Genomic DNA, 25,320 nt, shown 5'->3' with positions numbered 1-25,320 from the left:
TCTATGCGTTGGCGCGATGGAGGTTTTTTATATGGCCACTGATCGTGGTGGCCGATTGATGGCCTCTCGTGAATTTATTCAGAAAAAGGGGGAAGGGAGTGACTGGTGAGGCCCTCTCTATGAAACATGCGAGGCGACTAGCTCACGTGTGGCTCGAGGGGTGTATGCCTCCGAGTATGAGGCGGGGTGTTGGCCTCGCGGGACCGCTAATCCGAAGCATAATGCCAAGAGGGAGATATTAACGTTATTGGCCCCTATGACCCTAACTGCCAGTACTTTATCTATTATTGGGGTAGTATTTTGGATATACTGTGAGCAGGTGTACGTACCTGGTGGTATAATTAAGATTTCTAGACAATCCGTTTTAGGTGGCAGTAGATACCTGCAACTAAATAGATGGAGACCGTATGAAAATAAATACAATGCATGAACCCTTCTTATTAATGTTTATCTAATTTGTCCCAGGGAGATCCGTGGGGGTTGTGTTTTGTAGGGTGCCTGTCTTTACTTAATGATGGTATATATATATATATATATGAGAGAGTTCATAACTTTATCTTCGTTAAGTGTTTTTTTTTTTTTTTTTTTTTTTTATTATTGCACAGACCTATAATATGCCGATGCGTGTATGCGGGAAAAGTTATATGATATTATATTTGTACGCATGGATAATCATATGCCGTGTGAAACCAATAATCAAAGTGTATGATTCTGGCCTGTGATGTAACATACATGGTGCGGTTGGAGTATGCCTGTATGACATAATTAATGGTATGATGATCAATCGTGTCATAGCCCGTATGTGGTGTAAGAGAGAATGTTCCTGACGTATTTAAAATCAGCTTAGTGTCAGGATTTGTATGTGAAAATATGAGTAATATGTATAATTCCTTTATATGATTTGTATGTGGCACCCTGCTGTTATGAAAAATAACCTGTAGGTGGTGCTGTGGTTATGTGCAGAATGTATGTGTAAAGTAACTTCATGGAAGCAGATGTAGTACATACTTGGGACGAAACTCATGTAAGTAGGTGCATGGCATATATGAATATGTTGTGGGATACATTTATATTTGAGGTGTATGTATTGGGAACAATGTAACATCACGTGGCCGGCGAGATTGGCGTAAAGCACCATGTGTTATGGTAATTTGTGCCCGTAATTGCGTGGTCCGGCGTGAGATTCTGTAACTGAAAAGGGGGCATGTGATTGGGCGCTTTGTTGTAGAAGCCTTATGGGGAATGTAGTTCCGGCGTGGAAGTAATTCCGGCCGGTGTGACCGAGGCATGGTATACTATTTAACCAGGTATGTGAGAAAATGACAATATTTATGTGCTGAGTTAGGTATAAAACAGTTATGCTTTAACCTGGTCAGTGACCGGAAAATCTATCGTTGAGGATAATAACAGTAGAATTAGACATGTGTATGACTTTGCCGATATGGCTTGCCTAACTCTTAAATATATGAATGTACATGGATTTAACCTGGCGTTTGATACTGCCCGATCGGGCAACAGATTTTGCCAGGACGAGGGTAGTTATATGTGACTGCCCGTGGGACACCTAGGTGCCGTGGTGGCAGATGTAGCTTTAACCGATATGTGGCAACAGTTACTTAGTACACCAGTGTATGCTGTGAGCCCGAAATGGAACAGATGTGTGAGGGCAGGTATGCTGCAGTAGTTATTTGTTGAAGGACGCATTTATTAACAGTTTGTATGCCCGGACCGGGGATGTGGTCGTAAAATATTTCCCGCCCTAAAGTGTGGACCTGGCCCGTTACCGACGCCGTGGGACTGTAGCCTGGCGGAACGGGTAGGTCAACTTACGGTATGCGAGTGCCTGGGATGTAATCTGCGGCGATGAACAGGAGATTTAGAAGCTGGTCGGACGGAAACCTGTTGCTGGGTTCCAGGACACAGTTTCAGCGTGGAAGACCTCGTGGGAACACAGAAGAAATCCAAAATGGCGACTGGATGAACCGGAAGTGCATTCAGACGCTGACCTTGATCGGTAAGGAGTCGGGTAAGAGGTGTAGCTTATATAGGGGGTTAAGTTAACTTAAGCCCCTCCCACAAATACAGGCCAAACGGCCTTAATACATATAATTTTTTTTATATTTTTATTTATATATAGGTATATATAGTGATATATACGTATATATTTATGTATATAGGTATATATATTATTTCGTTATAAGTGTATTTTGATATAAATATATATATATATATATATTAATATCACAATACAGTTAGAACGAAATAAAACACATCTATATATTTTTTAATATTTTATTTTTAATTATTTTTGTATTTTATTTTTTTACGTATTTACATATTTAATTTTTTTTATATTATTTATAAATATATATAACAATAATTATATATATATTTAATCAGTATCAGTCTACGTGTAATTTGATATTTATATATATATATATATATATATATATATATATAATTGCAAGAATGGGGGTCAAGGGCTGCGCTTGAACAAAAGAAGTAAAAAGTGTATAAAAATATATATAGATAAAATAAGCAATAATAATAAAATCAAGTAAAGTTCATCCGGATGTATAGAAAAATAAATATAAATGAAATTGAAACAGTCTCACTGGTGTGTAATGATACGGTAATAATCCTCAAGTGTTGCTCCGTCCGTATGGTAGGTAGTCCAAATATGTGAAAATAAAAGAGAAAAGAAAAAGCTGCCAATGGTGAAATATTGTATGTCCAGATGTGGTATATATTCAAAGGAAATGTATTTCACTCACATTTGTTGGAGCTTTAGCCAGCTCTAGGAGAAAAGACACTTAGTGGTTTGATCCCCACTATCGGATGTACTTAGATGGTTGGTCCGTCTATCCGGCTTGGGATTCCTGTAGTGTAGGCTAGGACCTACTCAGATATGCGTTGTTCTTTAATGCTGGGGAGATAAGTCCGCCTTTCCGGTATTGGATGGTAGATGTCCACGGAATATATATAAAACGGCAAATAGTGCTCTCAGTGTGAACAACAAGGTAATATATTTAAAAGAGTTATACTTACAAGAATAGAGCAGACAGGTACTGCTCTATTGCCACAGCGCTGGTGGAATTATCCCCACCTAAGGATTTCTTTTGACGGGATACACTCCGAATAAAAAATAAAAAATAGAAGGATAAAAAGTAATAATAAAACTATAGTATGATGATATAAAAAAAATATATAAAAAATATAAAAAATGCCAGGAGTAGAAAAAGTGTATAAAATACAATAAAAATAAGTATACAATTGGTCCTAGTATAAAAGGTAACCAAAAATAACTTTTATTGATTAAAATACACTTATTAAAACCATTTACGCGTTTCACCTTTGGGGTTTTCTCAAAATGGTAAAAGAACGATTATATATATTAATATTAAAATACACCTAGACAGTGTGTGTGTGTATGTATATGTGTGTATATATACTTAGATCATATATATATAATATATATATATGATCTAAGTATATAATTTATTTTTTTTTACACTGTTTTAAAAAAAAATTTATTTGATTTTCAGCCAGCAGGGGGACCAACTGTCAATACAGTTGGTCCCCCTGCTGGCAATGCAGCAGCCAGCTATACCGGCCATGTGATTGTGAGGTCCTCGCAAGGACCTCACTCTCACATGGCCGGGAGGGCTCCTGGAGGGCGGACGTGCCGTGGGGGGCTCCCTGGGAGTCCCCCCAACCGCGATCGCCGGCGTGGGATCACCGGCCACCGGGTAAGTTACTAAAAACCGGAGGGCGTACTATTACGTCCTGCGGCGTTTAGAGCCGCTTTTAAAAGGACGTAATAGTACGCCCTCCGGTCTTAAGGGGTTAAAGAAAACTTGAGCAGATAGGAAGAAAATAAAAACTAATCCTTAGAGAGAAAGAGAAGAGGAAGCGATTGGGGAAAGGTATGCCGCTTTAAATACACGATGTGATTGCAAACTCTGTAGTGGTTTTTTTTTGTTTGTTTTTCTTCTTCAATGTATATCATTCGATACATCTCCTTATAGGTTGTGTAAGATGCATCAGTCTACATAATAAAGATAAGCTTGTAGACGTATACTTAAAGGAACACTATAGGGTCAGGAACACAAACATATATTCCTGACCCTATAGTGTTAAAACCACCATCTAGCCCCACTGTCACCCTCTTGTTTCTCTAATATAGTAAAATCTAACATGTATCTAAGTCTGCAGCTGCTGGCTCTGCCTCTGTCTGCCTTCAGACCTGTTGTCTGCAACATCATTAGAAGTGGTGGTCTGAGCGAATCACAATGCTTCCCCATAGGATTGGCTGAGATTGTCAAGGAGGTAGATCAGGGGCAGAGCCAGCACAAGTCAAACACAGCCCTGGCCAATCATTATCACCTTGTGGACTGTAAGCTCGTTTGAGCAGGGCCCTCTTCAACCTATTCCTGTAAGTTTTTGTAATTCTCATTTATTGTTAAATCTCCCCTTTGATAATATTGAAAAGTGTTACGGAATATGCTGGCGCTATATAAATACCAGTAATAATAATAATAATAATAGAGGTGCATTGCATCAGTGCATCTCTATGAGGAAAGTTCAGTGTCTCAATGCAGACGGTCGGGACACTGAATAGCAGCGCTGCTTACTGTGCAGCACTGCTCTAGGAAGCCACTCTAGCAGCCATCACAGCAGTGGCCAGTGAAGTTATCACTAGGCTGTAATGCAAACACTGCATTTTCTCTGAAAAGACGGTGTTTACAGCAAAAAGCCTTAAGGGAATGATTCTACTCACCAGAACAAATACAACAAGCTGTAGTTGTTCCCATGACTATAGTGTCCCTTTAATAGCAGTATTGATGTACAACAGATAGCCTCCAGTGATAGTGCATTTACTACAAGATATGAGCTATGCTTTTGCAATATTTTTTGTAATAACATATATTGCTAACTCATGTATTTTCTCCATGTTTCTTCCTTCTCTAATTTTGTTGTCCTCACTTTTGCCCATGTTTTATTTTATTTTTCCTGGATACACTTTGTGTTACATTTCTGTTCCTCCATACTCCTTCCATTCTACAGTGTGACCAAGACCAGTGTATTCAGAGCACCAAATTCGTTTTGCAGGCTGCAGCTACACCTCTCCTGCAGACGGAGACAATAATCACAAGCGATGAGCCACCATTACCTGGAAAGACCACAATAAATGCACCTTGTGCCTCAATGGCACTTGGACAGCCAACACCACCTTCCTCAATGCCAAACCTCAATTCAGAGAGCGCTTTGACAGATATGATACCGTTAAAAGATGATCTTGGAAACCACCAGTTTCTAACACCTGACGAAGCACCCTCACCTACTGGCATGCTGCCAGCAAGCAGCCCTGTGACTCATAGCCATACCATGCATGTACTGAACCTTGTCAGCCAAGACTCATTGCATGAAGACTCTGTGCGTGGTCTTGTGAAGCTAAGTTCTGTTTGACACTGACACCACACAGTAAATATAGCACAAGTTTTTCAGTCAATCCCTCTGAAATAAAGGCTTACACTGTGTGATGAGGAAAGAGCAGTGTGCACTGGTAAACTAAATAGTAATCACATTTTCATGAGGACAGAGCAAATTATGAGGGGGAAAAAAATGTTTTCACAATTTCTGTATGGGACTATGACTAGCGCTGCCTCTCAAATAGTTTATATAAAGGATGCAATATGAAAGACTATAATGCTTCTGAATGCTGTGACCTGAAACTGTTTTCTGTGGCTCGTCTATGGTTAGTGGAGCAGCCAGTGAAGATCAATTCTGTAAATTGTGGATGTTTGTAAACTTTGTGTTAAGGCATCTAAAGGCACACAGGTACCAACTAGACCTGCACACTAATTATCAAATTTGGAACAATACTGATAATGTTTAAGTCCCCATCCCAAGATTTCATGCTACTGTTTTATGTTGATATAAAATACACCAGCTGCTTTTTTTTTGTTACATTTTTTATTTTTTTAAGTTTAGTATCTGAATAAATATGGAGCACCAATGTAAAAGTTAATGTTATAATCTTTATTAATTGTTTGTTTGACCTTGTCAAAGGTATCTGCAATATAAAGATATTCTGCTTAGTGCATGCAGTTTATTCACCTGTTCAAGTATGATTTGGATTATTTAAACACTTGAAGATTCTCCAGATGTTGTAAATCCAATGCATTTCAGCCTTTGGCATCCAAAGGGTGACTGTCCTAATACTTTCTACTTCCTCACAATGTGCTTAAATTAAAAGTGGATAGCCAATAAAGTTTAATTGATCTGCTGCTGTCTTCACAATTCAATGACACTCCATATAAAGAGTTGTTGGTAATAAATAAGTAATAAAATATATTACTTATTTATTACCAACAACTCTTTTTATTCTTAATTCAACTGGGTACTTGAGTTACCACACTAACTATAATTAAGAAAGATCCCCAGTTGAATAAAACAAATCAGTTGTACAACAAAACTTTTACTGTTATTTAAATAAGCCAAGTGACCAAAACTGGAGCTCAGATACAGAGTTTATTGAAGTGCATATACATTGCACATATACATTTTGAAAATCCATAAGATTCAGTGATTTTAAGTTACATGGAATAGTTGCAACCTATATTTATTTTTAATTGAAAAATGTTGAGTTTAATCTGTTTCATTTAGTATTTAATCAATGGACTAACCACATGTTTTATTTGTTTTATTCTCCCTCAAGGGCTGTGAAGGGGACCTTAAAATAACTTTATAGCAAAACCTGAGGCAGTAAACCAGTTACAGGACAAGGATGTCCGTCCCGTCCCCCTTTACATGCATTATTTCACCTGTGTAGACCCCTTTATTCTCAATACATGAGCTTATTAAATATTGTAGAGTCTATTTTTACCTATGACTTTCATCTAATAGTACATTATGAATAGACTTTCAAACATGTAGGTATGGTGAAACAGCACTATATTTTTCTTCCAATATGCCTGTTTTGCAATTCACCTATTATACAAGTTGATTGTGCAGTCTCCTTTTAAAGGGAAAGTTGTACAGATGCAATATATTTTGTATATCAAGTGTGGTATTTTTGTAACATTATTGAATGATAGAGGGTGGCACTAACTCTTTCTCTGTTCTTTATAGTACATGTTAGGGTTTTTTGTTATATAAGGAGAGCCAACTCTTTCACAGCCATTTAACAATTCATGACGTTTTACTAATTCAGCTCTTTAATTGCATTCATTCTGCTGGCTTATGTTGTTTTTTTTTTTTTTTAAAGACTGAAAAAGGAAAATAAATAATTTGGGTGTTTTCAGTACTGAGCAGGTTTAGCCCTTTGGGCCCTTTAGACCAAGGATTTTTGTAAATGTGGCCAGTTTGTGACAAATACCTTTTTTGGCACTTTTTCAATTTTTTGCATTCATTCTACCAGAGCTTCACCCTTCCTCTTTAAGTGCACTCATACATATATAATTTTATAAAATGGGGCTTTCTTTTGATACCCAATATGTATACATAACATCAAAATAAATAATTTTTATTTTTTTTAAGGAAAAGCATTGAACAAACTTTTTTTTTTCCTCCATTTTGCATTTACCGTATAAGCCGAGTTTTTCAGCACATTTTTTGTGCTGAAAAACCCCAACTCGGCTTATTCTCGAGTCAGTGTCTGTATTATGGCAATTTACATTGCCATAATACAGACTGGGGGCTGGCAGCGAGCGCCTACCTCTCCTGCAGCTCCTGTCAGCTCCCTCCTCCTCCGCGCCGGTCCGTTCAGCACCTCGGTCAGCTCCCAGTGTAAGTCTCGCGAGAGCCGCGGGGTCATAGTGCGGCTCTCGCGAGACTTGCACTGTGAGCTGACAGAAGAGCTGCACGGACCGGCGCGGAGTAGGAGGGAGCTGCAGGAGAGGTAAGTGCTCTCTGCCAGCCCCCCTCTTCCCCCCACTGAACTGCCAATGCCACTGGACCACCAGGGAGTGAGAGCCCCCCTCCCTGCCATGTATCAAGCAGGGAGGGGGGACGAAAAAAAATATAAATAATAATAATGAAAAAAATAAATAATAAAAAATTATTTAACCAAAAATAAATTATTAAAATAATAATAAAAATGCCCACCCCCCACCAAGGCTCTGCAACACACACACACACTGCACTCATACACACTGCACTCATACACACTGCACTCATACACACTGCACTCATACACACTGCACTCATGCACACTGCACTCATGCACACTGCACTCATGCACACTGCACTCATGCACACTGCACTCATGCACACTGCACTCATACACACTGCACTCATACACACTGCACTCATACACACTGCACTCATGCACCACGCACGCATACACACTGCATTCATACACACACTGCACCAATACACACTGCACCAATACACACTGCACTCAAACACACACTGCACTCAAACACACACTGCACTCAAACACACACTGCACTCAAACACACACTGCACTCAAACACACACACTGCACTCAAACACACACTGCACTCAAACACACACACTGCACTCAAACACACACACTGCACTCAAACACACACACTGCACTCAAACACACACACTGCACTCAAACACACACACTGCACTCAAACACACACACACTGCACTCAAACACACACACACTGCACTCAAACACACACACACTGCACTCAAACACACACACACACACTGCACTCAAACACACACACACACACTGCACTCAAACACACACACACACACACACACTGCACTCAAACACACACACACACACACTGCACTCAAACACACACACACACACACTGCACTCAAACACACACACTGCACTCAAACACACACACTGCACTCACATACACACACTGCACTCACACACTGCATTCATACACACACTGCATTCATACACACACTGCACCCATACACACACTGCACCCATACACACACTGCACCCATACACACACTGCACCCATACACACACTGCACCCATACACACACTGCACTCATACACACACTGCACTCATACACACACTGCACACATACACACACTGCACTCATACACACACTGCACTCATACACACACTGCACTCATACACACACTGCACTCATACACACACTGCACTCATACACACACTGCACTCATACACACACTGCACTCATACACACACTGCACTCATACACACACTGCACTCACACACACACTGCACTCACACACACACTGCACTCACACACACTGCATTCATACACACACACTGCACTCTTACACACACTGCACTCTTACACACACACACTGCACTCTTACACACACACACTGCACTCTTACACACACACACTGCATTCTTATACACACGCACTGCACTCTTGCACACACTGCATTCTTGCACACACTGCATTCTTGCACACACTGCACTCTTGCACACACTGCACTCTTGCACACACTGCACTCTTGCACACACTGCACTCTTGCACACACTGCACTCTTGCACACACTGCACTCTTGCACACACTGCACTCTTGCACACACTGCACTCTTGCACACACTGCACTCTTGCACACACTGCACTCACACACACACTGCACTCACACACACACTGCACTCACACACTGCATTCATTATATACACACACTGTAAATAAATATTCAATTAATATAATTTTTTTAGGGTCTAATTTTATTTAGAAATTTACCAGTAGCTGCTGCATTTCCCACCCTAGTCTTATACTCGAGTCAATACGTTTTCCCAGTTTTTTGGGGTAAAATTAGGGGCCTCGGCTTATATTCGGGTCAGCTTATACTCGAGTATATACGGTAATCATTTCTACACAAGTGCAATTAAAAAATGTTAAATGCCCAGTAGTACATGTATATAGATAAATTTTTGGACGTTATAGAAGAAATTAAGATTTTAAAGCTAAACCTTTGAAAGATCGGCATGATGAGGTTTTAAGTAGCAGTCATAGAATCTAAAACAGCTATACAAAAATATATATTTGTAGAAAGTACTAGCTAATAATATTTTGAAATTTTTCATGTAACTATTTTATCACCAACCTCGGTCAAATTTGTTGGTTATATTTAATCATATCCGGTTTTTTTTTCCACATGTTTTGATTATTTCACATATATGAATTTGCCAAGAGTTTAACCCCTTGACGACCGATGACGGTTCAGGATAGTCATCAGTAACATACCGTTAAGGACCGGTGACAGTATTGAACCGTCATAACACTAACATGTACTTACCTGATCGCCGTTGTTCGCCTGGCGGTGATCGCCGTTGCTTCTGGTGTGGGGAGACTGCCTGCAGCCCAGGCAGTCTCCCCGCGGCAAATTAGGACCCCGGGGGCCATGTGATCGCTCAATAGATCGTGGTCCCTGCAAGTGTAAAATAAAAATAATGTTAATAAAAATATATAATTATATATGTGTATATATATATATGTACATAAATTTTACCACATGAGAGGAGGCTTCATATTTGCATATCTTTCTTTACTGAAAACTCCAGCAGCATAGAAACAGTAACAACCAATCAGAGAAAAGATATGCTGCCCATAAAAGGGCCTGTCTATGACATCATTTCCTCTTTCTTTGCTGCTCCAGCCATCAACAGGTCAGAGTAATTTTTCCTGCTGCTTAATTTAAGTTTTATTTATCTTGATATTCATTAGTGTGTACTGTTTTTATTCTAGTTTAACTTTACATTGCCCTGACTACTTGTACCCGTTTTCCCCTCTCTATACCTAACTGTCCCTGTTATTTTTACTCTAAGTCCTTTCACTTTTCTCGGCGATCCGCGGGCGACACAGCTTCCCGTGCCTCGCTCGCCGCGCGGACCTGCCCTTTTTCGGTCGCACAGGGGCTGGTTGGGACGGGTGGAGGGTAGCCGGGGTTTACTTGTGTGTTCCTTTAGTGTTACCGCGTTCGGTATCTCGCTCGCGGCCGCGAGCGGGAACCCCTTCCTCACGCGGCCAGCGGCCATCTTGGATCTCGCATATCGCGAGATCCGCGGCGGCCGTCTCTCTCCTTCACGGCGGTCTGGTAATCACCCGACCGCCGCCACGATACCGGGGATTGCCCTCTGGGTGTCTCCCCGCCCTCTTCCCTAGCCACCCTCATTTAAAAAGGCAGGGAAATCACGTTCACTATAGTACCCCAGCAGGGGGAAGTTTATTTTTTTGTTTTTTACACAGTATATCTGCCCCAGTGAGGCAAGGAGAAAAGTGCATGCATATATACATACACATGTATTTGAAGGCTCCTTATCATATAAGTTTGCATTGTCCTTACACAGGACACATAACAATTTAAAGAGACATATGCTATATTTGCATCCCTCAGGGGATTTTGGTGGTATTACTTTACCCGGTCAGGGTATTTGCATATGGTTACCCTACACAGGGTTATATTTCATTACTGCACCCAAGGGTGAAATTTATGTGGGTGTCCTCTGGGTATTTTTGCATGGCACACCACCTGGGGTGACCCCCCAGATACGCATGCAGGGCGATACGGACCACTTTTTTGGTTGATGTGGGTGTCCTCTGGTTTCCACGGCACACCACCCGGGGTGAACCCCGAGAATATGCACGAGGGCTTACCTATTTCTAGGAAATTTAGCCCCTCTGGATAAGATTACGTGCATAAAAGCCTTCTATACACAAATATGGTCTATATTTGCATACGATAAACCACCACGGTTCTCTCCACTGAACCTTGTTCTCGCCCCACAGGTTTTACTATACATCGGATCATGGAAGACACACAAAACAATCCGGACTTTCAGGCCATGATCAATGCCGCCGTGGCGGCTTCTGTGGAAAAGGCCCTCTTGCGAGCCCTCCCCCACAGCCATGGTGACACTAGCCCTCCAGAACGCATGGAAGCGTCGGGCTCAGAGGCCAATAGGCTCAGAAAGGCTTCGAGCCCCCCCTCCGCCAAGGCGAAAGGCAAGATGCCCGTCAAACGGGTCAAGAGCGCGGACCGACAACCCGCTCCCTTCGCACCCCTATCCTCGGACGAGGACGATGCCTATGGCCCACACCCCCTGAATGTGGTGGACGAAAGGCAAAGGGACGGCTCTCCCTCGGACGACGAGGAATGGCAAGACCTACCGCCCACTTCTTCGGCTTATGTCAAGGAGACCTTTTTGGATAAAGAGGCCGACGACAGCCACACCTCCGGTCCGTCCGGAGATGGTGTCTTTATGGATGATCAGGGGATGCTGTTATTTGACCCGCGCACCATCCGACACCCTCGCTCCTCTGAGTGGACACTGCCAGAACATCTGGCAAAATTCATACATTACTGGCTGCGCAAGCCATTGGAAAAGGAGGTACGGACGCGCCTCCGGGCCGAATGCCCCAGGCCACTGATCCCCGACAAAGTGGCGCTAACGCCAGAATTCGATGACACTATGGTGGTGTTTATGTCACGCTTGGGCAGAGACCCACGCAAAGGGGTGGAAAAGGGCATGAAGGCGGCACAAGACAAAGTGCTGGATCTGCTGGGCCCCATAGCTAAGATGCTATATTTCGCTGACATGGCCCTCAGCCAAGACTTGCAACTGGACCCTCATGTCATACGCGAATGGGCCCAACGCGCAATATGTCTACTGGGCAACGCTAACGCCGCACTTTGCGTCGAGAGACGCAGATCGGCGCTGATCAGGATCGACAGCAAGCTCCTGGATCTGGGAGCCAAGGAATTTGGACCAAAGGCCCAGGGTCTACTATTTGGCGATGCCTTCATCACAGAGCTAAAGCGACATGTGAATTTGTTTACGACTTTAAACAAGGCCCAGACCTCCCTCAGGCAGGTGTTCCACACTCCTCCCACAAGAGGTGTTTTTGGAAGGGCTGGCCGACAGCGGAACCGTGCTGCCAGCCGATTTTGGACCTCAGGTTCCAGGTCGTTTCCACAGACTTCAACCTTCTTCCCGTCCTCATCGCAAAGACCCTCTACGTTCCGAGGTGCAGGGAGGACCAGAGGCTTCAGGGGCCGCGGGCGCTTCAATAATGGTGAGTCCTTCCGTACAATCCTATGTCCCAAAGTTTATTGCAGGCAACCTGTCTTCTTTTTTCCAGAACTGGGAACAGATTACCAAAGACGCCTGGGTTCTCCAGACGGTGCGCGGCTTCGTAATAGACTTTGCCGCGCAGCCCTTCCAAACCACCCTTCCCCTCCCGATCCACATGTCGGCAGAACACAACCGACTGGTGGACGAAGAAATTCACACGCTCTTCGAGAAGGGCGCGATTCAATACGCGCCAGACGGGGGAGGCTTCATAAGCAATATCTTCCTGGTCAAGAAGAAGACAGGCGAGTATCGGCCGGTTATCAACCTCCGACAACTAAACACCTTTGTGGTCTACAGACACTTCAAGATGGAAGGTATCCATCTTCTACAAGACCTTCTCGTCAAGAACGACTGGTTTACACGCCTGGACCTCAAAGACGTGTATCTCTCGGTCCCCGTGGACAAAGATTACAGTCAGTTTCTCCGCTTCAGATGGAGAGGACGGGTATGCCAATTTACTTGCCTGCCATTCGGCCTCAGCTCGGCTCCATGGTGCTTCACGAAGCTATTGAGACCGGTGATGGCTCGCATCCGTACAAAGGGCATACGCTGTCTCGTATACTTGGCCGATTTGCTGATTTTCTGCGAATCCGCGTCCAGGCTACGATCTCAGACGAGATTTGTAGTTCACTTACTGGAGTCCCTAGGATTCGTGGTGAACAGGCAGAAGTCGTCTCTCTCTTCATCCCAGTCGGTACAATTCCTGGGCTTCGACATCGATTCGAGGGAATGCGTACTACGCCTCCCCTCGAAAAAGATTGCCTCAATAAGGAAGGAAATCAGGCGAGTTTTGAAGATGGACTCGATACCGCTCAGGATGCTCGCTCGGATTGTAGGACTCCTGTCCTCATCCATTCAGGCGATATTACAGGGCCATGCAACGGCTGAAGGCGGGATATCTGCGCACCGGACATTCCTACGACCACTGGATCCCACTCACTCGGGAGGTGAGATCGGAACTGCGATGGTGGTTGCTACACATACAAGCCTGGAACGGCAAGGCGATCTTCGGCCCCTCCCCGGACTTCATCGTGGAATCGGACGCCAGCTTGTGGGGATGGGGCGTCAACTGCTCAGAGGCCTCCACGGGGGGCCCATGGCAAGGAGAGGAGACCGACCTACACATCAACTGCCTGGAGTTGATTGCGGGTTCCTTCGCCATACGCAGTCAGGCCAAAGACAAGTCGAATTGCTGTATCCTACTCCGCATGGACAACATCTCAGCGGTGCAATACATCAACCGCCTGGGCGGAGTGAGGTCCAAAGACCTGACCGAAGCTAAGAAGGACATTTACAGCTTCTGCATACGGAGGAACATTACGATACAGGCGGAATATCTCCCAGGGGTCTCCAACCTGACAGCGGACTGGTTCTCCCGGCACTGGAGAGACACCAGCGATTGGACGCTCAACAGGGAGGTATTTCAGACACTGCGACAACGGATGGGTCCGCTATCAATAGATCTGTTCGCCTCAAGGACCAACCACCAACTACGGAGATACTACAGCTGGCTTCCGGACCCGATGGGCGAAGCGGCGGACGCATTCCTTCAGGACTGGCCCTCACACGGAGCCTATGCCTTCCCTCCATTCTCGATGATTCCACGAGTACTACGGTACTTACGCACTCACAGGACTTCGATCCTGCTCATAACGCCCCTCTGGCAGAGTCAACCATGGTTCCCGGACCTCCTGGAGATGTCCCACGACAATCCCGTTCTGCTTCCGACTTTCCCACTCCTTCTGTCGGGACCTCGAGGGGAACCTCCTCCCCTCGTCCTGGAAGGCCAACTGGAACTGGTGGCTTGGACGATTTCAGGGGTTCCTGGTCAGTCCACGGCCTATCGCAATCTACTCCTTTGGGATTCATGGGCTCCGGGCACCAGGAGATGTTACATCTCCGCATGGTCAGCCTGGAGTGATTGGTGCGTGGAAAGGGATTCCGATCCCTTTACTGCTCCTGTCCTGCTGATACTCAACTACCTTGCTCATCTCTTCTCGACAGGTAGATCGTTCAGATCCCTTAACGTGATCAGATCGGCCATCTCAGCGGCACACATCCCAGTACAAGGCAGACCGGTGGGTCAAGACCCACTGGTATGTCGTCTACTGCGAGGTGCCAGACTGACGAGACCCCCAGCACCCAAATACTCCAACCTCTGGCAAGTGAATGGAGTGCTGGATTTCCTGAGAGGTTGGCCGGACAACCCGTTTCTATCTCTGAAACAACTCTCAGCAAAACTGGCCCTTTTGCTATGCCTCGTCTCTTTCCGACGGGTGTCTGACATTAGGGCCTTTGACGTGGACGGTTTCTCTCTCACTCCAGAGGGAGTCACTTTTTCCATTGCAAGACGGACAAAATCAGATACATCTTCTGTATCCTACCCATATTTCGAATCTGACTCCAAACTGTGCGTTGTCAAGACACTTAGGAGATACGTAGAAATCACAGCCACCCTCCGGCGCTCCCTGACGGGTCAACTGCTGATCTCCTACGTGAAGCCTCACGGCCCAGTGTCTACGACCACCCTGGCCAGATGGGTTCGCTGGTTACTACAGCTGGCGGGAATCGAATCTAGCTTTGGAGCGCATTCGGTCAGGGGGGCGGCGGCATCCCAAGCTTTCTTGGCAGGCGCCTCCCTGGTCGACATTATGCGTTGTGCGGACTGGTCTAGGGAAAGTACTTTTCGGACATTCTACTTCCGCCATGTTTCACATGCTTCCTTCACACTGGTTAGGCCTAAGCTTTAAAAATGCAAATATGAAGCCTCCTGTCATGTGGTAAAATTGAAGATTATATTAGCTTTAGTGTACTAATAATCTTAATTTTAGTAATGACAGGAGGTGAATATTTCCCGCCCTGGAATTTCTTTTTTCCCACCCCAGGTTATTTAGTTTGTTTTCAGGATTAGGTCCTAGTGATCAGGTAAGCATGCAGGTTCTTGCTGTATATGTTAACATATTTGATACGTTGTTTGGTTATCATGTATGGATTATGTAATTTATCAGTTTTTCCTTTGAATTTGGTTGTGGTTGTTATGTTTTTCACGTTCTGTTTTGATGCCCTATGTTTAGGTATAAGACTACGCATTTTACTATACATTACTGTTCAGACATACAATGGTTATGATATGCGGACATGCTGCCACGCCAGAAACCTTTCACCTTTTTCTTTTTCTTTCAGCGTGAACATCCATTTTACGGGACGAAGAATCGTTTTCCACTCCGTCACATCATGGATCTACCAAAGTTTATCCTTATATGTTATTGAATTGTTAATCTGTATTTATATGTTTATATACGACTGTTACCTTTTTTTCGCCTCAAAGAAAGAGGAAATGATGTCATAGACAGGCCCTTTTATGGGCAGCATATCTTTTCTCTGATTGGTTGTTACTGTTTCTATGCTGCTGGAGTTTTCAGTAAAGAAAGATATGCAAATATTCGCCTCCTGTCATTACTAAAATTAAGATTATTAGTACACTAAAGCTAATATAATCTTCAATTATATTATTATTTTATTTATATAGCGCCATCCGTAGCGCTGTACAATCTATATAATATATGTCTATATATCATATATGTCACACTAAGTGTATTTTTATATTAATATACACATGTTAATATAAAAATACACTTATAACTTAATTACACACGTGTGTATATATATATATATATAACTATATATTGTATATATATTATAAAATACAAATAATGATTAAATTAAATAAAAAAAGGAAAAATAATAATACAAATTTAAAAAAAATTATATATCTATATAACATTTTATTCTTACTGTATTTTGATATTCATATATATATATATATCAAAATACACTTTGAACGAAATTCTATGTATATATATCTATGTATATATACATAAAAATAATACGAAATATACATATGTCCATATACAAAATACATAAATAATTAAATATATGCATATATATTTAAATTCTATGTGCGTGTTTATGTAATGTTTTTACATAATTAAGTAACTTTATTGATTGCAATTTGAGGGACCTGCCTGACAACCCAGGCCGCCGCAAGTCCAGAGAATTTAATTTGCTAGCACTGTATTTTACCCTGTAACTTTCTATGACACCCTAAAACCTGTACATTGGGGGTACTATTTTACTTGGGAGACTGTACAAATATTAGTGATTCAAAACCGTAAAACCTATAACAGCGATAATATTGTCAGTGAAAGTGACTTTCTTTTGCATTTTTCACACACGAACAGCACTTTTACTGATGATATAATTGTTGATACGTTTTACTGTTTTGAAAAACTACTATTTGTGTTCAAAAAAGTCTCCCGAGTATAACGGTACCCCCCATGTACAGGTGTTATAGCGTTTTTGAAAGTTACAGGGTGAAATATATGGGTCACATATTTTTACATTGAAAATTGCCAGGTGGATTACGTTGCCTTTAAGAGCATATGGTAGCCCAGGAATGAGAATTACCCCCATGATGGCATACCATTTGCAAAAGAAGACAACCCAAGGTATTGCAAATCGGGTATGTCCAGTCTTTTTATTAGCCACTTAGTCACAAACACTGGCTAAAATTAGCATTCAATTTAGTTTTTTACTTTATTCACACACAAATATGAACGCTAAGTTTGGCCAGTGTTTGTGACTACTATAAAGGCTGGATATACCCCATATTGAATACCCTGGGTTTAAAAAAATATGTACATGTGGGGTGTGATTCAGAGATTTATGACAGATAATAGTTACAAAGTCACTATTGATACAATTTAAAAATATATATTTTGAAACAGCAATTTCCTATTTGTACTTATAGCCCTATAACTTGCAAAAAAAAAAGCACGTAAACACTGGGTGTTTTTAAACTCAGGACGAAATTTTGAATCTATTTTCATTAATTGTCATCGGTAAGTAAAAGATTTTTCAAGAAAAAGTTAAAAAAAACTTATTTTTTTCACCATATTTTATGTTTTTTAAAGTAAATTATATGACATGATACAAATAATGGTATGTAAAGAAAGCTCTTTTTGTCCTGAAAAAAAAACCAATATATAACTTGTATGGGAACAGTAAATGAGAGAGAGGAAAATTACAGCAAAACACAAGCACCACAAAAGTGTTAAAAGAGCCCTGGTCCTCAACATACAACATTGCAAAAACATTGTGTCATAGTACTGTGCAGCATCAAACATTTGCGCTATTTGTAAATCTAACCCTAACACTACCTTTGAGGGGTTTACTTTGCTGACCGCAGTAGTGATCTAGGAGGGATTTCCACACTCACACAGTACAGAGCACATTGTGTGCTCTCTATACTTCTGTGAACTTCCTCTCATGCTATTCTTGCCAATCGTATGCTGATCAGTGCTGCTTAGCTGGCACAACCCAGTGCTAATCACAGTCGTTAAGGAAGCATGCAGAGAGACTCTACTGGTGTCTCCCTGTGTCCCCTGCAAGCTCCGAATCCTGCGAGATTACAAGCTTCTCACATCGACTGAATTGATTGGCCATGGTGATTTATAAGGGTTTATGCAGAAGCACAGTCAGTCAAGTGGTTAAATTATATACATATATTGTTGTCCTATAATTTGTTACTTTTGAAACCTGTGCTTTTCTTTACGTTATTTATATACATCTAACCAATCTGTTTGATTAGAAAATGTTTGCAGTAGTCTGTTACAAATTAAATACAGGAACTGACCACTTTTGAACTTATTCCCAGATCTATTTATTTTTTTCCTTTTTTGGCTTCCATTGTGGTTGCTCTACTGTTAGAACATTGCCGCTGCCCTCCCTCACCCCATCCATCAACACGCCTTATGCTGTGAGTAATGTCTTTTATTCAGTGGATTATATTTTGGTTTTCCAAAATATTCATGGGTTTGTTTAAATGTTCATAACAAGTATGAATACCACATATAAGAAACTGCAGTCAGTGATTTATTTTTGGATGTTTCTATGTGGTTATAATAAACCGCCCCAAAAAATGTATACTCCCTCTTTTGCAAGCTGCAACATAGATTTGTGATTTCTTTTGTGTGCACGAAGCGCTTTTACACGTTACTTGCCACCAAAATGTATTTTCCTAAATCATATTTTTTTGTCTGATGCCATTATGCAGAGACCTACAGAAAATCAAATTAGTGTGTTTAATCAAGTTACATTGGTATACCAGTTATTCTCTTTGAATTTCAGAGCCATCGACTCAAATTTTGACCTATTTTAGGATTTGCTGTAAAAACTAAATGTATAGCTTTAATTTGTGACATAAGTGTTTTTTTTTCTAAACATGCTATTTTTGGTAAATAGTTTCTAATAAAAGTAAAAAGCTTTCAAATAAAATCTCCATAAAAGTGTCTGTCCACTTCTATTTTTCATAAATCATATTTTAGTGTTGTATATTAACTTGAGGTTGGGTTTTATTAGCCTTCTTCAAAAACAAAAATGTGTATACATCAAATTAATACCATCTTTCTTGGACAATACATGGCAGCATCAGTTTGCATTAGTGATGCTATACAGGAAAAGAAAATTACGGTACGTATGAACACATTTTCCTTTTTCTTCTATTCACTGCTTTTGATGTCCACTACAAGGGTTCCAGTTGGTAAAAGCCACTCATCATTCCTGAAGCGAGACACTTTATTCATAAGTAATAGAAATGATAATATCTGTTGCATCCATTACAGCAAGAACAGTGAGAGAAGTTTTCCAACTGAAAGCCTTTGCTGGAGACAGAACCTGATATACTGTCCGTTTTATAATGGATATAATTGCACACATCCTAAATGTATATGACTAATTTCCCTGTGATTTCTTGAAATAACACTTGCATATATGAATAAAAAATGTAAAGTCTAAAGGCATGCTTATTTCTAGATCATTGATTTCTTCCTATTAATTTCATAGTGTGGTTTCCAAGAATAAAATACATTTGTCAGGTTGCTTGTATGGGTTTATGAATATTATTTAGTGATGTGAACCATGCATTAAAATACTTTATATAGATTTTTTTTCATTTCCTTTTTGCTTGGTGTTTGACCCTAGCACTCCAGTATGTTTGTCACTGTAGAAAAACTGATTACTTTTTTGCTGTTTACAGGAAATATCACTCATTCCTGTATTACACTAATCTCTTTTCTAGGAGACCTCATAAGAACATTGCTTGTAAAATGTTTCATAAACTAGGTGCAGTGCATTAAATGCTGCTAGTTTATCATATGACTTATTGTGCTATTAATATGTCATTAACAGATTACAACCAGTCTAGCCTTATATTTAAATAAAGGGCTGCTCCAGGTAATGTGCATGTACTGGTTTTGCTATTTGGGTTTCTAAAATTAAATTCTACATGTCCAACATTGGTCCTGTATAATACTGAGACAACAATTCTTATAACAGCTGGAAGGCCATGATTGGACACCCATACATTATTAGCAGAAAACACTTTGAATTCCGTAATATATCAGTGTTGTTTGATATTTTCATTTTGCTAAATTTACGTTCAGACATGACTTATACAGTTTTAACTTTTCAAACTATCAAAGTGTTCCCAAGTAACTTTCTTGTAAGTGATTTGTTGTGCATTTGTCTTGAGCGCTCTTCTAATTTTTCTATAGTTTCTAAGTCACACAGTCCAAGTGAATAAATTAATGATGCGTAGTAATATTGTAAAGTGCTGCGGAATCTGTTGGCACTATATAAATGGTAATAATACTAATACATATAATTTCAGGATGGATGTCTGGTTACTTTGTAAAGGTAAAAGCTTCACTTTCCAGTTCTACAGTTATTTTGGGGTATACATTTTGCAAACCTCTTGCATGAGTTGTTCCAAGGGAGTCAACCAAAAGTGTTCTATGCATTTACTGTAGACAGGCTTGAAATTCAGGTACCTAAGACAAAAAAGTGAATAAATTGATCTGCAGTAGATGGTGCTTATCAGAAATCCATGCTTTAAGTTAAACAAATAAATGTATGCACAGTTTTGGAAAGTAGTAGCAATTTGTCACAAAAAGTGCCATTCTCCAGGTTTTGGAAATTCTGAAATCAAATTGTCTCTGCCCTATTGTCCATTGCTATGATTTATTTTAGTTGAATCCTTCATTGTGGTGTGGAATAAGTTTGTATGAAACTATGGCCTTGATTTAATTATCCAAAATAATTAAATTATTTTAAGAGAGGGGGAAAAAAACATTTTCAAATGATTTATCCCCTTTAAAGTCTATGGGGATTTTTGTATATAACGAATTTGACTTTTTTTTTTTTTTTTTCGAACTTACTTTCTGTTTTTACCCCTTAAAACTGGAGGGTGTACTGTTACGCCCTATTCTAAGCGGCTCTAAGCGCGGCAGGGCGTAATAGTACGCCCTCCATTTTATTTTTTTTACTTACCTGGTCACCGGCGATCCCACGCCGGCGATCGCGGTTGGGGGGACTCCCAGGGAGCCCCCCGCGGCACATCCGTCCTCCTTCAGCCCCCCCGGCCATGTGAGAGCAAGGACCTCACAATCACATGGCCGGGTTAGCTGCCTGCTGCATTGCCAGCAGAGGGACTAACTGTAATGACAGGTATCCCCCTGCTGGCTGGAAATAAAATAAAATTAAAATAAGTGTAAAAAAAAATTATATATACTTAGATCATATATATATTATATATATATATATATGATCTAAGTGTGTGTGTATATATATGTGTTTATATATATATATATATATATATATATATATATATATATACACACACACACACACATACACTGTCTAGGTGTATTTTGCTATTAATATATATATAATTATATATATATTAATATCAAATTACACGTAGACTGATACTGATTAAATATATATTTAATTATTGTTATATATAATATAAATATCTTTAAAAATAAAATTAAACAAATATTTAAAAATAGATAATTAAATATATAGATGTGTTATTTCGTTCTTACTATTGTGAAATTAATATATATATATATATTTATATCAAAATACACGTAGAACAAAATAATATATATCTATATACATAAAAATATACGTATATATCACTTTATATATACCTATATATAAATAAAAAAATTTTAAAAAAATTATATATATATATATATTAATTCTACATATATATTTGTTATATTTTTACATAATTAGGTATCTTAATTAATTACAATTAATTAAGATACCTAATTAACTATAATTAACTATAATTAATTACAAGCTGACAACCCATGCCGAAAGTATAGGGAATTTAATTTGCTAGCACTATATTTAACACTATAACTTTCCAAGACACCATAAAACCTGTACATGGGGGTACTGTTTTACTCGGGAGACTTCGCTGAACACAAATATTAGTGTTTCAAAACAGTAAAATGTATTACAACGATGATATTGCCAGTAAAAGTGACGTTTTTTTGCATTTTTCACGCACAAACAGCACTTACATGGACGATATTATTGCTGGGATACTTTTTACTGTTTTGAAACACAAATATTTGTGTTCAGCGAAGTCTCCCGAGTACAACAGTACACCTCATGTACAGGTTTTATGGTGTTTTCAAAAGTTACAGCGTCAAATATAAGGCTTGTTTCATTTTTCATATTAATATTCGCCAGATTGGTTACGTTGCCTTTGAGACCCTATGGTAGCCCAAGAATGAAAATTACCCCTATGATGGCATACCATTTGCAATAGTAGACAACCCAAGGTATTGCAAATGGGGTATGCCCAGTCTTTTTTAGTAGCCACTTAGTCACAAACACTCGCCAAAATTGGTGTTTTTTGCATTTTTCACACACAAATACTAACGCTAACTTTGGCCAGTGTTTGTGACCAAATGGCTACTAAAAAAAGACTGGACATACCCCATTTGCAATACCTTGGGTTGTCTACTATTGCAAAAGGTATGCCATTATGGGTGTAATTGGGTGTAAATTTAATTCCTGGGCTACCATACAGTCTCAAAGGCAACGTAACCAATCGGGCGAATTTCAATTTCAAATGTAACGTGCTATATTTGACCCTGTAACTTCCCAAAACACCATCAAACCTGTACATAGGGGGTACTGTTTTACACGTGAGACTTTGCTGAATACAAATATGTGTATTTTATTACAGTAAAAGCAAACAGTATTATGACCTTGACAGTTAAAATGTCATGTATAATTACAATAATAAATAAATCAAATATTGAAACAAAATTTTATATAAATTATATATTCATATGTAATTTCATTCTAACTGTATTTTGTTATTTATATATATATATATATATATATAAATTGGTAACAAAATACACTTAGAATGACATTCTATATATATCTATCTATATATAAAATACAAATAACCGCATATATAGATAAATACATATAATTACATAAAAGATTACATTAGTATACACGTAGAATTTAAATACCTATAAATGCATATATATTAAAATTCTACGTGTATATTTAAATCTTCTAACCTAATTATGTGATTTTATTAATTAAAATTTGATTGACATGCCTGACAACACAGGGAGAAAGTGCAGAGAATTTAATTTGCAAGCACTATATTTGACCCTGTAACTCTCCAAGACACCATAAAACCTGTACATAGGGGGTACTGTTATACTCGGGAGACTTCGCTGAACTCAAATATTAGTGTTTCAAACTGGTAAATTGTATTACAACGATGATATTTTAAGTAAAAGTAAAGTTTTTTGCATTTTTTTTTTTACAAACGAACTGCACTTTTATGGACTATATTATTGTTGTAATATGTTTTACTGTTTTAAAACACTATTTGTGTTTAGTGAAGTCTCCCGAGAATAACAGTACCCCCCATGTACACAGGGTTTATGGTGTTTTGGAAAGTTAGAGACTCACATATAAGGCTTGCATTTCATTTTTTGACATTGAAATTTGCCAGATTGGTTATGTTGCCTTTGAGAGTGTATGGTAGCCAAGGAATGAGAATTACCCCCATGATGGCATACAATTTGCAAAAGTAGACAACCCGAGGTATTGCAAGTGGGGTATGTCCAGTCTTTCTTAGTAGCCACTTAGTCACAAACACTGGCCACATATCATTTTTTGGCTTTTTTCACACAAAAACAAATATGAACGCTAATTTTGGCCAGTGTTTGTGACTAACTGGCTTCTAAAAAAGACTAAACATACCCCACTTTCAATACCTTGGCTTGTATACTTTTTCAAATGGTATGCCATTATGGGGGTAATTCTCATTCCTGGGCTACCACACTGTCTCAAAGGTAACATTACTAATCTGGCAAATTTCAATTTGAAAATGGAACGTTCTATATTTGACCCTGTAACTTTCCAAAACACCATAAAACCTGTTAATGGGGGGTACTGTTGAACTTGTGAGACATAGCTAGTTACAAATTTGTGCACTTTTTTGCAGTAAAACCTAACAGTATTATGACATTTACAGCTAAAATGTGAGGCGGAACTACAAATTGTTAAAACATTTTTAAAATTTCTCAGTTTTTTTTATTCATAATAAATTATGTTTCATATATAAATATTTGATATGAATTAAAAGCCCTGTTTCTCCTGAACAAAATGATATATAATAAGTGTGGGTGCATTTAATATGAAAGAGGTGAATTACGGTTGAACAGACATATAGCGCAAATTCCAGTTTTTGTTTACGTTTTGTTTTGATCAGAACGTGTACTATTGACTCTGTCCTGAAGGGGTTAAGACCGCAGCCAAATGTACAAGTTGTGATCAAAACAAAACGTAAACAAAACCTGGCATTTGCGTTGTTTTCATTTAATATCAAATATTTTGGTATGGAACATAATTTAATATGAAAAAAATATAAAAAAAATGGGGGAAAATAAGAATTTGTAAAAAAAATTTTTAGTTCTACATGACATTTTAACTGTGAATGTCAAAATACGGTTTGCTTTTACTGCAGTAACATACACATATTTGTATTCAGCGATGTCTCACTTGTAAAACAGTACCCCCTATGTACAGGTTTTATGGTGTTTTGGGAAGTTAAAGGGTCAAATATAGCGTGTTACATATTTCAGTTTTTTCATATTGAAATTCGCCAGATTGGTTACGTTGCCTTTGAGACCATATGGTAGCCCAGGAATACGAATTACCCCCATGATGGCATACCATTTGCAAAAGTAGACAACCCCAAGGTATTGCAAATGGAGTATGTCCAGTCTTTTTTAGTAGCCACTTGGTCACAAACACTGGCCAAAATTAGTGTTAATATTTGAAAATGCAAAAAACTAATT

The 25,320-nt window shown here is 39.7% G+C and overlaps 1 protein-coding gene across 4 annotated transcripts in view; it reads left to right on the top strand.

Annotated features, from left to right (window-relative positions):
• Positions 1-25,320, top strand: part of ZDHHC14 (zinc finger DHHC-type palmitoyltransferase 14) — a 300,826-nt gene that overhangs the window by 246,314 nt on the left and 29,192 nt on the right. For 2 of the 4 annotated variants that reach the window (XM_063443409.1, XM_063443412.1), the window contains one exon: positions 5,068-6,289. The exons of 1 other annotated variant lie outside the window; for it this stretch is intronic. In XM_063443409.1, the coding sequence (XP_063299479.1) occupies positions 5,068-5,469 (402 nt within the window). In that variant the 3' untranslated portion in view covers positions 5,470-6,289. Of the gene's footprint in view, positions 1-5,067; positions 6,290-25,320 lie in introns of those variants that run through there. One more of the 4 variants, XM_063443411.1, reaches the window with a different exon arrangement.

Source organism: Pelobates fuscus, chromosome 2, assembly GCF_036172605.1.
Source record: "Pelobates fuscus isolate aPelFus1 chromosome 2, aPelFus1.pri, whole genome shotgun sequence".
In the NCBI taxonomy this organism is placed as follows: domain Eukaryota; kingdom Metazoa; phylum Chordata; class Amphibia; order Anura; family Pelobatidae; genus Pelobates; species Pelobates fuscus.
Note: the sequence above shows the minus strand (reverse complement) of the source record. Positions and strands in the feature narration are given on the sequence as shown.